This window comes from Episyrphus balteatus, chromosome 1, assembly GCF_945859705.1.
Source record: "Episyrphus balteatus chromosome 1, idEpiBalt1.1, whole genome shotgun sequence".
Taxonomy (NCBI): Eukaryota; Metazoa; Arthropoda; class Insecta; order Diptera; family Syrphidae; genus Episyrphus; species Episyrphus balteatus.
The window spans coordinates 124,021,362-124,039,571 of record NC_079134.1 but is presented as its reverse complement, the minus strand read 5'-3'; the positions used below and the strand labels follow the sequence as shown (position 1 = coordinate 124,039,571).

The 18,210-nt window shown below is 29.1% G+C and overlaps 1 protein-coding gene across 1 annotated transcript; it reads right to left on the bottom strand.

Moving 5' to 3' along the window:
* Window positions 1–523: 523 nt before the first annotated feature.
* On the bottom strand, window positions 524–7,456 carry LOC129907478 (opsin Rh1-like). Its single transcript, XM_055983735.1, has 6 exons — window positions 7,301–7,456; window positions 7,180–7,240; window positions 6,631–7,121; window positions 6,429–6,576; window positions 777–1,054; window positions 524–716 (listed from the first exon to the last, which is right to left on the bottom strand). Exons 1-6 carry the CDS (start codon window positions 7,306–7,308, stop codon window positions 593–595), a joined length of 1,110 nt encoding a protein of 369 aa, XP_055839710.1. The 5' UTR covers window positions 7,309–7,456; the 3' UTR covers window positions 524–592.
* Between the last annotated feature and the right edge of the window lie 10,754 nt (window positions 7,457–18,210).

The following is an 18,210-nucleotide window of genomic DNA, read 5'->3' as shown; positions in this document are numbered from 1 at the left end:
CTGGACTTGATAAATTACTTACATTACTTATGGTGACCATGCGCCTTAAAGCGGCTGCGTTTCAATCAATGTTGTATATGGATTTGGGCCTGAACCAATAAGATTCTCCAGGCAGCTCTACCCTTAGCAGGCTACTTTCGGTTTCGCACGCAAAGTTGGTTGAGGTCCTCTTAGAAGAAGTCCTTTAATACCTCGAAATTATTGTTGTCCATGGTGAGTTTTTTTTTGCATTTCTTACATCATACATACGTCGCGCTGTGTCACGTCGTGCTGCGTTGTTTCGCGTCGTGTCGCAGGTTTAAAGGACGCCTGAGGCCTCAATATATTTGTTTTTGCAATTTAATTTTATGATGTGCTGTGCACCTTCCAGTTGGAGTTTGAAAGTTGCGCTTTGTAATTTTTTGTTTAGTCCAAACATTAATTAAGATTGGTTTTGATAAGAACCTTTTGCACAGAGTGTACCAACTGAATATGTGTCCAATAAAAAATCTTCCCTCATTGCAAAACAAAAAAACACAAATAATTTGATGTCAAAGCTTTTTTCTCTTATATTTAAAGTAAGAATGGTTTTAAGCATGTAACATTTATTAATTTACGCTGGGGTTTCCCCATTTGTCGATGGCTGTGACGCAACTTCACTCTTCTTCGGATCTTCAGTTTCTCCACAAACACAGCAAGGACATTTTTCCTTTAGAGCAACACGATACTTTGGATGACTAAATTATAATTTAAATAATAAAATACAATTCTTCATAATTAATAAATTAACTTTTTACCTAATTCCATAAACGATTGGATTATATGCGGAGCAAGCTTTTGCAAATACCGCACCCCATATTGTTGCCAGCGGTGTAAGAAGATCTGATTGGAAAAAACCCAAAAAATTTAGAATACCGTATGGAGTCCAGGCCATAAACCAAAGTGAAATTGTAACTAAAGCTACTTTGGCCAGTTTTCCTTCGGCACTCTTTTCTGTGTCTTCAGAGGAACGCAATGATTTCACATTCATCTTTTTTGCTTGTTCTCGCATGGCATTTTCGTGAGCTGCAACGGCCTAGAAACAATTGTGAATAATTTTTAAAAGTTAAAAGTTTAGCAAGATTTTATAAAAATTGTAAAGAAGTACATTTATTAATATATTAACTTGTAACTTGTAACTTGTATATTAACTTGCTAACTATTCACTATTTGGGGGTTCTTGACAAACAACACTCGACGCACGTATCAGTGAAAATTTTATTTAAGAATATCAACTACAGACTTTTGTATGGATGGTAAAAATCTTCACATACCGACATACCTATGAGAGTAAACTGAACGACGATTTTAGAATCTGCAGTCTGCACAGAAGAGAAAAATGACCCAACCATGCAATCATTCTAGGAACTTTCTGAGAAGACGTTTAAGAAAACGATGTCAAGATTTGTTTTTCGGTTTACTCGTATTTATTAACACTGACTACAAAGGGGATATATTTTGTTCATTTAAAAAGTCAAAGAATGTTTTTCCATTTGGATGTTTTGGCACCTGAGTAATTCCATGTGAAAAGAATATACGAAAAATACTTATGTCATGAAATCTGTTTGTGTTATTTTTTACTGGTTCCTTAGCTCAAAATATTAACTTCTGCATATAAATAATCCCCCAAAAAAATTAGTAAGTGAGTAGTATGAATTAATTCCTTAAGTCACTCAATTTTTGAGAGTAAAAAAAACCATGATCTTAAATTACTTTTTTGCATATTTCTTACGACTTTATACATTTGTAGGGTGATATTTAGACCTTTCCAAAACCGTTATTAAAAATGAAATCAGTCCATTTTAAGCTGATCTATTACAAAAAAGGTGAAAAACACATTTTATTTTTTTTCTAAAAAACCCATTTTTTAATTTTTTTTTTCAAAACTGTATTTGAAGTAAAAAATTATGATCTTTTCAATAAAAATAGTTTCGTAGTGATTTTTTCACTTTTAAGCTGTTATTTTGCAATTTTTTATTTTGATGATTCAAATTTTTACATAAAACGATAATGAGGCTCGGCACGAGTACGATAACTTAGGCGACAAGAATTGATAACGGTATTTTGTAGAGGAGTTCAATACAATTATTTTTTACTATGGGAAGGGGGGTCTATCTCCCCTCGTTTAGGCGGGAGGGGCAATTTTCTAAAATATGACGTAAAATATTAAAAAAATTATTAAAAATCAACGGCAATATTTACAGTTATAATTGATATTTTTCTGAAAAGCCAGAATTATACACTTAATTCTAGTTTTTAAATAAAATTATTTCAAATAATTTTTCTCGAAATAATCAAATTTGGGGGAAAAAGTTTTTAAAAAACACATTAAATACTATTTTTGCCAAGACTGTCATTTTAAATATGAAATTAATCAATGAAATAAACTGCCAATCAATTTCTTATCAAATACTGAAAACCAGATGCTTCTATGCCTTCTAGTTTTTGAGAAAATTGAAAATAAGAAAATTATCTTTTTATCAGATTTTCATTTTTTTTTACTATTTTCGCAAATATTAACCGCTTTTTAAATTAAAAGTATCATGCCTTTCCCCCTTCGCGGGCTCTCAGGATTTTAACTTTCTTTTTGGGTCAACTTTTCTAGAAGCGTCAACTTTGAAAGGCTCCAGAGCCGCCATTTTGTTATTTTTTCATTCCAAAAATTTTTTTTTCAGTTCTTGATAATGTCAGTAATACCTTGTCTTTTTCCAAATTTCAATAAGTGCTTTCAGTTTTTCATAAAAATATAGTGAAAAAGGTGTCGTCTGGAGGGATTTCCCCCCTTAAATTTTGAAGAAAATTTGCCTACACCCAAACTACATATATATATATACATACATACTCCCAAATCCTATAATAGTGTGCCCAAGCAGGGGGGTTGCAGGGGGGTTGCAGGGGGGCAGCATGCCCCCACTTACCCATCTCACTTTGATATGCCTTGAACTTCATACCTTTACCATTTTTATAAAGAAAAATCGCGAGATTCTAAGGACCAATTTCAAATCGCCTAAGAGAAGCGGGACAGAGGACCCAAAAAGGAAGTTAAAATCCTGAGAGCCCGCGAAGGGGGAAAGGCATGATACTTTTAATTTAAAAAGCGGTTAATATTTGCGAAAATAGTAAAAAAAAATGAAAATCTGATAAAAAGATAATTTTCTTATTTTCAATTTTCTCAAAAACTAGAAGGCATAGAAGCATCTGGTTTTCAGTATTTGATAAGAAATTGATTGGCAGTTTATTTCATTGATTAATTTCATATTTAAAATGACAGTCTTGGCAAAAATAGTATTTAATGTGTTTTTTAAAAACTTTTTCCCTCAAATTTTAACTTTGAAGTTGATTATTTCGAGAAAAATTATTTGAAATAATTTTATTTAAAAACTAGAATTAAGTGTATAATTCTGGCTTTTCAGAAAAATATCAATTATAACTGTAAATATTGCCGTTGATTTTTAATAATTTTTTTAATATTTTACGTCATATTTTAGAAAATTGCCCCTCCCGCCTAAACGAGGGGAGATAGACCCCCCTTCCCATAGTAAAAAATAATTGTATTGAACTCCTCTACAAAATACCGTTATCAATTCTTGTCGCCTAAGTTATCGTACTCGTGCCGAGCCTCATTATCGTTTTATGTAAAAATTTGAATCATCAAAATAAAAAATTGCAAAATAACAGCTTAAAAGTGAAAAAATCACTACGAAACTATTTTTATTGAAAAGATCATAATTTTTTACTTCAAATACAGTTTTGAAAAAAAAAATTAAAAAATGGGTTTTTTAGAAAAAAAATAAAATGTGTTTTTCACCTTTTTTGTAATAGATCAGCTTAAAATGGACTGATTTCATTTTTAATAACGGTTTTGGAAAGGTCTAAATATCACCCTACAAATGTATAAAGTCGTAAGAAATATGCAAAAAAGTAATTTAAGATCATGGTTTTTTTTACTCTCAAAAATTGAGTGACTTAAGGAATTAATTCATACTACTCACTTACTAATTTTTTTGGGGGATTATTTATATGCAGAAGTTAATATTTTGAGCTAAGGAACCAGTAAAATATAACACAAACAGATTTCATGACATAAGTATTTGTCGTATATTCTTTTCACATGGAATTACTCACCTACACCACGCCAAAGTTGAAATTCACATTATTTATCCAGATACACTGTGGCGTATACGTTATTTTTTTTTTATTTATTTATTAGACTTTTTTAAACTGCATGTGAAATAGTGGGGGAAGATAGACAAGTAAGAAATTTAATGTTAATGTAGTCTGGTGAAATGACATGACTACACTCAGAGAAAAAATAACTATTTTAATAGTTGAAACCGGGATAACTATTTAAAATAGTCATTATTGACTATTGACATATAACTATTTTAATACTAAAAATTGACTATTTAATAGTTAATATGATGTACCTATACGAGTACTTCGATTGACTATTAAAATAGTCACAAATAACTATTTTTACTTGCTCTATAGGGCAAGTATTGGTTTCGTGTCAAAAAAAATTCGAGGATTTAATCAAAACTAACATTTAAGATGATGGAGAAGTCCAAAAAAGTGGGTTTAATTATGACGTCCGTCGGTGCGTAAGTGCGTCCGTGCGTCCATCTGTACAAGTAGCTACAGCCTAAACGGGTTGACGGATTTTATTGAAATTTGGTATGGATGTTTTTTTCGTAATTTCCAAGGTTGGTTTTTTTGTTTTTTAATATCTCGCTTAGAACGTATACCTCCCATAAAAAAATTTCGAGTTATTGCAATTTTCTCGAAAACGGCTCTAACGATTTTGATTAAATTCACGTAATACTGTACGTAGTTCTAACAAAACTGCGTTTTTAGTTTCTCTCTAAAAATGCGGATAGTGAAAATATGACATTAACTTTTTTTTTTAAATCGCAGATGTTGGCTCTTCCCGTACATCTTAATGAGTTATTGCAATTTTATCAAAAACGGCTCTAACAAATTCGATTAAACTTGGCGTTCGTAATAGTCTTAGTGATTCTTACAAAACTGTTTTTTTAGTTTTTTTCACAAAAATTTCGGAGAAACAAATATGGCGTTGCCGTTTTCTGCCAAATTGATATATTTTTTTAGTTAATATCGTATATTTCATCAAACATTAAGCCAATATTATTCAAAATTTGCAGACAAATTTTTCTTGCCATTTTGAAGTGTAAAATGTTTAAAAAAAATTTAAAAAACTTTTTGAAAAAAAAAATTTTAAAATGTTTTTTTTTTAATTATTATTTTGTTTTTATTAATTTAACCAAAATCATTAGTTTCTAATAGTTATTTAAGGTATAGATACTTTGAACTACAAGAGCAAGTACGACTGCGGCCCAGTCGTGCATATTATTTTAACTATTTTAATAGTTATCCCGATATTAACTATTTTGTTCTATGAGTTATGAGTGTATTTTTCCGGGTGAATTACATATAATAAGTTTAAACTAAATAATGGCGAAGAACTGTTAAAAATGGTGGTAGGTACGGTTGTAAAATTTGACATAATGATTTTACGTTATTTTTTGGGGGAAACGAGAGGATTTGCAACTAAAACCAAAACACCCTGTGGATAAAATACATAACTTGTGAAATTTAGTAAAAGAATTGCAGTTGATATGATGCAGATTTAAAGATATACGAGTGAATCATATCAATTCATTGCTCCGAAAATAAATTTAAGTTATTGAACTCAATATTCTTCTCCAAAAAAAAAAAAAAAAACAAATTTTCAACAAAATTCCAAAACTGGGTTTTTCGAAAATTTCGATGAAGTCATTTACATACGAGAAAAAAGAGCAAGAAACGGTTTTTTGATAGATTGTGGGACAGAATATTTTATTCGCATAAGAATATTTTATTCGTATAAAATAATAAAACTGTGCAATGTAACACGGCTTCAAGTTATGAAATTTGGAACTCGGAAGATTTAAAAAATATAGGTATACGAAACAGCACTTTTCCTATTAGAAAACTCGACATTAAACTTTTAATGAGTATCCTAGTTTGAAATAGTAAAAAAATTGTTAAGAACAAAAAATAAACAAGAAATTGGTATTAGGTCAATATTTAAGACCAACATTGGAAGTTCAAATTTTTTAGTTATAACGTTATTTATCTCAATGTGTTAAACTTATAATATTAATAATTTTCTTTCAGAGTTAAATATTAACCCTCTGTAGGCACACCTCTCTTTTGCGAATTTGGTGTATACTTTTTCATGTCGCTAGAACTTTTTTCTGTCTCACTATTTTATAGAGAATCATAAATGAAATTTATGTAGAATTTTCCGAGGAATTCGAATATTGTATTCACAATTTCAAAAAAAAAGAGTCCTGCCAAATTTGCACCCGTGTGCCGACAGAGGGTTAAGAAGAATTTAAATATCTTACCGCAATTATATACCAGTAAGACCTGCATATTAAGAACAACGGCATCAAATATACGAATATCGTATAAAATATTAAATAACTTTTTGGATTCCAATCTTGCTCGAGATAATCAAGTCCGCATGATGTCAAATTTCCTTCCGGAACATACCTGTGAAACAATTAGTTTTGCACAAAAAAAACAAAAAACCATTATTTATTTTACCTGCTCCATCCCATCATTGGGGCTATAGTCCAAAAAAGTGAAAATACCCAAATAGCAACTATTTTGATTATCGCAAGTTTAATAGTCATACGTCGTCCAGTAACTCCTTTCACAATCACTTCATATCTATCCAATGCTATCATACACATGGACCAAATTGATGCACAACCAAAAACCGATCCCAACATTCCGTACAAATCGCACATAAACGGACCAAGTATCCATGTTTCAAAAAATAAATTTATCGTCATCATTGGACAATTAGTTGCCATCATAGAAAAGTCGGAAAAGGCCAAATTCAGTACCAATAAATTGGCCGGTGTTCGAAGTGTTTTTGTAGTCGAAAATATCCAGACAACCAAGCCGTTTCCGCAAAACGATATTATGGCCGCTGATCCTAAGAAAACGCCAAGAAGTCTCGTCATCTTGGGTTCGATTGCTGGAAATCGATTCCAGTATGGATGTATGAGATGTGCCATATCCGGTGTGACCTTTACAATAAAACTTTGTTTCAATTTCTCTCAAAACCATTTTTTTAAACAAAGATACCTTATCTGTAAGTGAGCCATTTACGTGGGCTGAAAAATGCGGGCCAATCCAATCGTGCATGCTTTAAAAAATATGTTTTATTTATAATTTATAATTTTTTTCGAATAAAATTTTATAACACCTTTCCATTTTGTTGAAAATTAAAATTCCTTTAATTGTATAAAGTCACACAATTATCATCCTAATATCTATTCCGCAGAAAAACTTACTTCATTCTTGTAAGCTTCTATATAAACTGTCAGACACTTTGCTAAGATCTACAAGAAAATGCTCAAAACTTGTGATGTTTATAGTTTTTGTAATTGAATTATTCATTTTACACTTCATTGCCTAGTGCTTAGTTTGCCACAAAAACGTCTTCACTTGAATTATCTGCCAATCGTTCACGTAATTAAATATACTCTCTTTATAAGTAATTTGCAAAAAGGTTTCAAATGGATTAACATGACTAAGAAGGGGTATAAACGTATTTAACGGATAAGTCTCGTTAATGAAAATGAAAAACCTTCCTATTTAATGATTTAGGGTGGTACAACAAACAGCCTTTGTCATTTAATCTTGATTAGTTGGGTTAGTGCTAAGTGTTTGGTGTCTCAAAGTAAAAGTTAATCTTTTATTTGTCCCATTATAACGAATTTCCAACAGGTAGGTTAAGAAAATGCGTTTTGAATGATTTTGAGAAGAAGTAAAATATTTTCATTTTGGGTGCCGTAAGTTTTCCTTGAGGTGGTAATTTTGGCAAGATCTAATATTTAATATCAAATAACTGAAAAAAGACTTTTTCTTTGCAATAATGCTTTAAGTACATGTGTATGTGAACGTTATTGGCTAAAAAAAAAAAAAAAAACGAAACAATTAATTATTAAATCCAACTTGCAAAGAAGTGGCCTTGACCCATATTATTCTGAGCGTCTGAATTGTGTAAGGTAAGTACCTTAATTAGTTTCATATATTTCATGCATCAAAGAGTTTTCAAGTTTTGTTCCTGTATTAACTACCAGTTTATCTAGTTTAAAGCTTTTGAAATAATCAGAAGTGATCTGAAATTATTGAAAACCAGTGGAAATGGGCGGTTACGAAAATCTGAAATTTTCGTTTTTTTTTTCTTTGTATATTTACCTATCTCACGAGATCAATCATTTTGCAAAATTTCAAGATCCTACGATAACGGGGAGTGCTCCATAATTTTGATGCCAAAGTTTGTTAAAGAATTTGGCTAGACACTACCGTGTCTCATGACACCAGGTCCTATTTTGAAAAATGTTTAAGAATTATTCTTAATTATACAAAAATTTTGTATTATTATTTTTTTTATTTGTCTTACATTAAGTGGTATATACATACGGTGACCATATTTCTGGAAGCGATTCGTTTGATCATTTTGAAAATATTGATTTAAAAAAAATTTAATTTGTTTAAATGAGTTTTCATTATTTTTCCTTATTTTGATATCAAGATTTCCTAAACGATTTTATGGGACGAACATTTAAAAAAACTAGAGCCTAGTCTAGAGGCGAAACGAAAATTTTCATACAAAATCAGCACAAAATTTTGCTCTTCGTTGCACAATACGCAGCTACGGTGACGAAATTCTTACCTGTGCTAGAATATATGGAGATTTTTCAATCGTTTGTCACTCCCATTTATTTGTCCAGGCAATTTTTCTTGAAGCAAAATTTTTTTGACTTTGGAGACTTAGAAAAATTTTCGTTTTGTTTCAGCAGCGTACTAGGCTTAATGTTTTATCCGAAAAATTAGAAAAAATATTAATTTCCAGCCACTGTTTTCTTGTTTTCCGTACAAAGTATTCAAAATATTGAATACAAAAATCAGAGAATGTCCAAATACGGGACAATCACGGGACAAATTACGGGTTTCTTAAATAAAAACCCGGTTCAAGCTGTAGAAATACGGGACAGTCCAGGGTAAACCGGGACGGATGGTCACCGTAGCGTATACATCATTATACCTACGATGTTCACACATCTTCTACTATTTTTGTTTGATAAATTGACAGCCATTAGTCGAACATATTTTTTTGATTATTTATTTCGGTTCTTTCATTTTCAACAATATAAAGGTTTTGTTTGATGAGAATAAATAATGGTAAAAAATAACAGGCAGAACAGAACAGTTTCATGAGAAATGTCTGGCAAGAAGTAACACAATACTAAACTGTCAAAGTTTTCTTAACTGTTCTGATTAAAAAAAACACTTGTTTATAAAATCGAGATCTGAACTGTTTTGGAGTTCAGGCAAGGTAATTAAACAAAACTTAAATCTCATCAATTAAAAACAACGTTGGAGTCAACATTTGACCACTAGCTGGTTCATATACACAAATTAACACGAATAGGTATTAGGCATTGACTTTCTAACGTCCCACCCGTTACATCTTATTTGAAGATATTCTCAGACAGCACAATAGTTGGAATACTTTTCATATAAAATACAATGAAACTAAGTGTTAATGTTTTAAAATATTTAATTTAGTGAAAAAAAAAACATACAAAATTCTGCCAAAACCAATAAATGGAATTACCCCATTGCTAAAAACATTCAAACATTGCAAGGTCAAAAATAGCATCAGTTGCAATAAATTTGTATTCTATAAAAAAACAAAGTTTAAGTTTTTCAAAACATCTTTAATCCTTACTTTGATTCAATTTCATTCCAAAAAAGAATTAAAAAAAAATACAATTTTTAGTCTGACTAGAAACAAACATAAAACAAATAGGTCGTACTAAAACAACGACCAAAATTATTTCTGAATAACAATTGCTCAAATTTAGAAATTATAATATCGAACATTTTAAGCCTTATTGTTTATTAACTAAATTACAAAATTTATTTAATTCAATTATCTTTACAAATGTGAAAGTTATCCACCAATTTATAAGCGTTGAGCCGTTTGTGTGGTGGTATACCCAGCCTTAAGCATTCAAATCTCTTAAAAAAATTGAATTTGTTGATATTTTTTTTAGTATTTTTTATTAAAACCTATCATTTCATATTTAAAATGAGCAAACAAAATCTCTAGCTCAAATAGAACCAGCAACCAGTGTTATTTTTTTTAAATAATCTTTACTCCAAAAGTCACCAAAATGTTAACCTTTCTAAAAAAATTAAATATTAAAATTCTAGAATACGTAATTCTTTTCAAAAAGAAAACGTAAAAATGTTGCAGCTAAATCAAAAATATGTCGATCAGAAGGTTTTCGGTCTATACAAAAATGTCTTCCTAAATACAACATATTATCACTGTGATAAGAAGCAAATTTAAAAAGACACATTTGACCTTAAAATCTAGCTCGAAATCATTTCTAGGTGTTATAGGTCATTTAGTATCACAATAAATATTCTCTCCATGTGTGTTTTTATATTTTTTCCTGCGAGATGAAACAAAAAAATCTTATCTCAAAAGAACATATTTTTTGAAAAAGAAATATCACTGAGTAGGTATGTTTTATGTACAGTCGCTCAAATTAATATTAGACCACATTTAAATTAAAAAAAATACATATATTTACAATAATACACTGCTCCACAATTTTCACATTTATCTTTTTGGTCCAATAATTTTATAAGTGACTGTATACATTCTTGAAAAAAATTTTTTCGACATTAAAATCATATATATGTACATAAATAAATCAGTAAATCAGAATTTTATTTTCGTTTCTGGGTGTAAAGTTGAAATACGCAAAAGATAACGAGTTTGAGTTTTTGGAATCAAAACACAACTGAAAAATCAAACAAGCATTTAATTTTAGTTTTAATTTAAATCTTGAATTGAATAATACACATTTTGATTATGTGTCTTTTGGCATTTAAAAACAAGAAGAATTAAATAATAATAATAATTGCATAGTATTGTTATAATGAAAAATTTTCTCAAGAAGTAAGAGTTCATTAAAGAATTAGTTACATTTCTGTCAGCTATTGAGTAAAATTGTGATATATTTTGGGATCATTTACATATTAATGATATAAATTAAATTAGTTTTTTCTTTCCAATGGAAAGTGATTAAAGAATATATTTTCACTTCAATCCGGGTGAAATTCAGTGTTAATTTAATACTGCAGAGATTTTTAATAAAAAAGACTCAGAGGTAAGATAATTGCAATAAATTTAATTTTGAAGTGTGTAAATTGAGTATATTCTAAGAAAAAAATTGTTCTACAGTAACTCTCTATCTGCGATGATTTAAGAAAACGATTACTTTGGTATGCATTCACTCATGTTAATGTTAATAAATCCGTTAATACTTATGATAAAAACTTCATTATTATCTTGATTTTTAGAAGAAATGCTATTCTTTGTACCCGCCTTTAAGAAATGTTATTATCTTTTTTTTATTGCTCAGATATTAATTTTTAAATGGAATTATTTTTTTCTTACCCATGATAAATTTTTACTTTGGGGCCGATTTTCTTCGAAAAATGTGTTTTATAAATAGTGTTTTATAAATTTATTCTGTTACTGTAGAACAATTTTTTTCTTAGAATATACCCAAGAATCATCCCTCAAAATCTTCCTATCTCATCCCGGGACACCCTGTATAATTTTATTTAAAAAAACTGCCCCTTTTGATTCTTATTCTAACACTGAAAAGCAAATATTTCTACTAAATTAGAGCGATAGCCAGCAAAAACAAAAAAAACAATATTATAATGCGTTTTAATAAATAATTCTACATATAAATAATTTAATACACTGCCCCAAAAAATTAAACGAACAGTAAAAAAAAATGATCATATTATAATAAAACATGACACATGTGAAATATATTATTTTTTTATGATTTTACATAGTACAAAATATTTTTTTTTTCAAATGGTGTAATCACACAGTCTTTAGAAATATCACAAAATCTAAGTTTTTAAAATGTTTTTTGTTTTTATCCCCCTTCATAAGAAAGTGGGATTTTTTTTTTTTCTGATAAAATGATTCAAGTTTCTTATGAAGAAAAATAACAACAAATATTTTTTACTAAAATTGTAAATAAAAAAGAATGTAATTCCATGCTTTTTGATTTATCATAATTTACCAATGAGATGCAGCCTATCAGAAAACACTAAAAAATTAGAATTTTGTTTGTTCATTTAATTTTTTGGGCTAATTTACAAAAAAAGTCATCAAAATTAATTCACCCAGTCTAAACTTCTGAGGTAAGAAACATAAAAAAAAAAATACAGACGAATTGAGAACCTCTTCCTTTGGGAAGTCGGTTAAAAAATAACCTTAAATCATGCATGACATTATTCCATTACTCCAAAATAAAATTAACGCTAGATGTAAAATCGAACTCTTCATTTCTGTTAAAAAAACACCCTTTTTCAACCGAAAAATCCATGTGGCAAGAACAAAAGGAAGAAATTTTAATGAATTAAGAAGATGATCCGTTTGAGTCACAGTTTATGCAAAAATTTAAATGAACGAGAACATTTTTATCTATCAAACATTGAAAAACGGAAAATTATCTAAAAACCACGTGTGTCACATGAACACACAATATTGTAGCTAAAACACAAATTCATGACAAAATAAGACACTCAGAAATGTATCTCTTCTACAGACCAAAAATAGAAGAAATACCCTTAAAACTTCCCTTACTACCTCCTGATTTGTAACTGAAGGAGATGGGACAAAAGCTATGTAAAATACGCACTCAGTTCTTAATTCTTAGAAGAGCACTGTGTTTATTTTTAGCTTTTACTTGTTACCCATGCTACTTCTAATCCCGTTCACCCCTACTCAAAAATTATTCATCTTTACATAAAGAAGGATTGTTAACTTTTTTAGAGTTGCCCTTCCGGGTCTCATTCCATTTTGCATTATAAAATATTTTAAAATAATGTGTCATATGGCCAGATAACAGTGATCTAAATTTTCTAGGTTGATCAACCGTACTCTCCTACCAGCATTAAAGCTGAAACACAATCACGCTTTGCCAGACGCGTCATCGCGTTACGTTGAGAAATCCTCAAAGCGCGCTTCTGTCACTTTGACTTGGAACAGCTGATTGAAACATAAAATCTGCTGTCAAATAAAAAAAACACAGTCACTTACAAAATTATTGGGCCAAGGGTTTATCTTGATTTAAATGTGGAAAAAGAAGAAGGATATTAATGTGTTTAAATAATACATAGAAATTTGTTTATTCTTTAATCCTATAGTTGTAAAAACAAAACCAATCAAAATAAATTGTTTTTTTTTTTTAAACAGAACAAAGAATAAAACTCAGTCTACAACATCATTAAATTATTGTTGTTTTTAGAGCCCCCGCACACTACAAACTTTCTATCGGCCGACAATTTAGTCAGTCTCTTAATCAGAATGAAAATGTATGAGAGTGCGCACACTACAACGATTAAGTATCGGCCGATCAAAAAGTTTGTTTGAACGAAAAAAAAGTTTGTTTTGCTACACAATTGCCTTCAAACTAAAATATTTCCTAGCGACCCGATTGTTTAGTCGGATGCCTGTGCGCACACTAGGAGCCCAACCCGACTAAACTATCGGCCGATAGAAAGTCTGTAGTGTGCGGGGGCTCTTAAACGTAAATTGTTTTTATTTAAAATATCTCGATGTCGTTTTTTTGTGCAAAATCTTTATAGAGAAACAAAAAAACACACCTAGTTTTCTAATAATTTATTTTTTTTATTCACATTTGGCCCAGTAATTATGTGGGTGACTGTAACTATGTCTGATAAATGTCAGAAAGCGAGCAAAAGTTCAGTCTGGTTGAACTTTTGCTCGCTTCCTTACATTTCCTTACGTTTGTCAAAAAAAGCATACGTAGAAAAAGCGTCATTGTGTAAGGTTACACAGGTTCGTATGGTTGAACTTTTGGCAGTTGTCAAAATCGACGGCAAAGCGTGATTGTGTTTCTGCTTTTATGCTGTTAAAAAAAAAATATTAAAAAAAGCAAGTATACGCCATAGTGTACATGAACAATGTGGACATAACGTGAATTAGAACTAAATGCTAACACACCCTTATCAAAATTAAATAAACGCTTGCACTCAATAAAATTGAACAAATTGTTCATCTTGTCGTAAGTGTTAATAAATGTTTATACATAAACAGAACACCAAAATCCTTTTCTTCTTGTTTAAGTATTTAGAAAATAGTGTTTTTTTTACAATTGGTTTTATATTTTACACATACGTTTTATTTCTTTTTTTTTTACATAGGTTGAAGTTCAAAATTTGGCCAAAACATTCCCAACAGTCGATTTAAATAAGATTTATACGTTAAACGACCGACAAAAGAGAAATTATATTTCATTAACGGTAAGTTAAAGTTAAAAACGTCTGAGAATTATATTATTATAAATATAAATTTTTAGAATATATGTAAATATGAACACAGATTTATTTTTTAAGTCAATCAGGTTTTGTCGGAAGTCAAAAATATTTTTGTTATTCGTTTTTGAAATACCTAAACAAAAAAAATTCTTACTGCTTTGAAGTTCAAAAATTGATACAAATTAATTTATCAAATGTCTAAAAATGAAAATTCAAATATAGAATAAAATTGAGACACGAACTTGCTTCTATAGTTAAAAAAGCTTAGTAGTTAAAAGCTTTGTATGTACAAAATTCATAAAAAAAATTATTGAGGAGCTTGCATATCAAAAGGGGTGCAGATCCATATTTTGTATTTAGGCAGATCAAAACTTAAAAAAAAAATACTTGATTAAAAAAATGTGAAAATATAAAATTTTTATGATAGCATGTCAATTTAAAACATTCGTAAAATAAATTAATTTTTTAAAGTTCTTATATATAGAAAACCGATCAAGTCATTAAGGAGAAAGCCAGAAATTAAGAAAACTTTCATTCGAAAGTAGGACCTTATTTGCCAAATCATTTATTTGCCAAAAAAAAAAATCGTATTGTTTAAATGGCAGAACCGTAAATTGTAGTTCAAAAAATAAAATTTTAACTTTCCGCCTATGCTCCCAAAACTAATTACATACCACTTTATTTGAAACGAATCGCTTTAGTCGTTTGGGCTTCAACTAATTTTTACTTGCGATATAGGTACTATAGGGCAAGTTTAGGATTCGTAAAAAAAATCGAACTCGAGATAACAATTTTACATGACATTACGATGATGGAGAATGCCAAAAAAGTGGGTCCGGCAATTCTGTCTGTCTGTCTGTCTGTCTGTCTGTCTGTCTGTCCGTCTGTCTCTATCTGGAGCTGCAGCCTAAACGAGTGAAGTGATTTTCTTCAAACTTGGTAATTAGCAGTTTTTGGTGATTCCCTAGAGGGGAAATTGAAATTTTTTTTTTATGACCAAAACTAACGGTACCTGCCATATAACGGGAATAGAAAAGTTAATTTTTTTCAAAAACGGCTCTAACGATTTTGATTAAAATTTTTGTGTGTAATACTACACATAAGGGCCAACTTTTTAAATAAAAAAAATATTTTTTGTACAGTTATTAACGGTACCTGTCATAGAACGGTTTTTTTCGTTTCTGAATATCTCGTACAAAATTAACCCGATTTAAATGAAAATTTTTATACAAAAGTGTGTAAGTAAAGATAATATTAAAATTTTAGAAAATTTTCAAAAAACGCATTTTTGGTTTTTTTAAAAATATTTCAAAATTTTTTTTTGAAAAATCAATTTTTTGAAAACGGATCAATGAAAAATTTTGAAATTTAGTTTTAATGTGTAAATTAATTATTTCTTCAAAATGGCATACCAACTTTTTTTTTGAAAAATGTTAAAAAAATTTTATATATAAAAAATTATTTTTTTAAAAAACGGCTCCTACAATTTTCAAAATTTTTTTTCTAAAAATACCTTTTTATACGAGAAATAAAATGGCATATTTGTTTTTTTTTTTAAGATATTTTAAAACGGAGTTTTATTAATTATAAAAACAGATTTAATTTTTTTATACTACTTATGAAATTTCTTCAAAATATCAAATTTTAAATTTCTTGAATAAAAAGCTTTAACATTATAGTTACTTTAAGCATAAGAGCAAGTACGTACGACCCCAGTCGTGCAATTTATTTTAAGTTAAATTTCTGGTAATTTTAAACTAAAAGGATCTTTATTTTTATAGGAATTTCCACAGATGACTTTATCTCTTTGAAGACTTTTTGGCATCAGAGCTATTATGAGCCAGATCTATCTTTCAAAAGTAAGTTTTATATTAAATAATTTCGCTTATTGTACAAAAAATTGTATAGTTTTGTTTTATTTTTTTAGATAAGAATCGCCACAAACTACTTTATCTATAATTGTTAAAAATTTTATCACTGCATTTTTAAAAAACTTAACTATCTACTACTCAACACGAACACCAACATCCAACACAATACAAATCTTACAAAAAAATTAAGGATCATCAGAAAAAGTATGTTTTAAAAATCTAAATTATATTTAAATTTATGATAAAAGTAAATAATTTAAATTTGAAACAAACATATGTACATTTAAGAAAAAAATATTCTTTTCAATAATTTTTGTAAGAAATATTGAGTTTGACACGATAAATTACAAAAATTAATACTCTAAAGTTAGGTTATATTTATAGTTACAAAATCAAAACAAAATAAAACCAAAAAAATACCAAGTTTTTCTAAGAGATCCTTAAGGCAAATGCTTGAAAACGTTTAAGGCTTATTAGTATTTATTTATTTATTTGCTCGCGAACTTATCCTGAAATAAATTTTTAAAAAGCAATCTAAACATCAGGATAAATTTGGTTATTTTTAATAGGTAATTTGAAAATTGCCGATTTAAACAAAGGAATTTTAAAGTAAAAACAAAATAAATTTAATAATTTTTTCAGAGGTTTTAATGCGTTCAACTTAAAGGGGCTTAAAATTACAACGGTGAAATCATTTTTTTTAAGAAGGTTTGTTTTGGAACAAGAGAAGGTTTCAAGGAGTTTGTCTGTTTATTTAATCTTCGTGGATTTTTATTTTATTGTTTAAAGTTTACAAATTTGTCTCTTTTTTAAATTCCCATATAACACGTTATCCGTTAGTGAGGTGCTACTTTGCGTTATCCAAACGTTTTGAATCAATTTTAAGATGGAGCGTCAAGTTCAAGTCACTCAAAACAGGGAAGAACGTGGAACTTGTTGTGCTCTTTGCTGTTATGCGGTCTTTTTTCTATTTATAATAATATTTGTTTGTTATTTCACATCGTATTTTATTTAAATGGACTTTACTGAAACCCAACGGTATTTCATTTAACGAAAAGGACAAATTAAACTACTTTCAAACTCAAGAAATTAAGTTGTTTAAAGTGGGTGCTTGAAGGCATGCTTATCCATAGTTTTAAAATAGAGGTTTTTTAAATTGAAAAATCCTGTAGCTGACAGTAGAGCTGTAATGTCAGTAATTCAACATGAAATCTTTTGAATAGAAGTAATTTTCTTCTATAAAGAAAAACAAGAGCATTGATACCTTTCATACCCAAAATGCAGATGTGTCGATAAAAATCAATCCACAAAAATAATAATCAACTGGATGATTCGGAAGCAACAGAAATTTAAGGCATATTATTCAATGGAAGCAAAAAAGTTGTTAACAGCTTAAAAAATTAGCAGTTTTCCTTAAACAACTAAAAGACACTCAAGGATTCTTCTATTATGCAAGAAATGAATAAATGCAAACGCGGTTAACAAAATTGATGAGCTGAAAAATTCCAGAAGATCTTACTGCATTAAATTTTTCCAATTAAAGCTGGCATCAACACCTAAACTGAAACGATGGAATTAAACAATTACCTATTTTTTAATCATTCTGGTTAACAAAAACCACTCATAAGAGCTTGAGTAATTAATGAAGCTCGTAAAAGACTCAAAATTACGTCGAGTCTCAGAAATTTTGAAATTTGATGTGTTTCAATAAAAATGCAACTGAAAAGTCCGATCTATTGCACTAAATTGGAGAATTCATTGGTTATATGACTGATGAATTGGAAAGCTATGAAAAGCTATGAAAAGCTCTTGCCTATAAGAAAAGGAACACAATATTTTTGAAAAA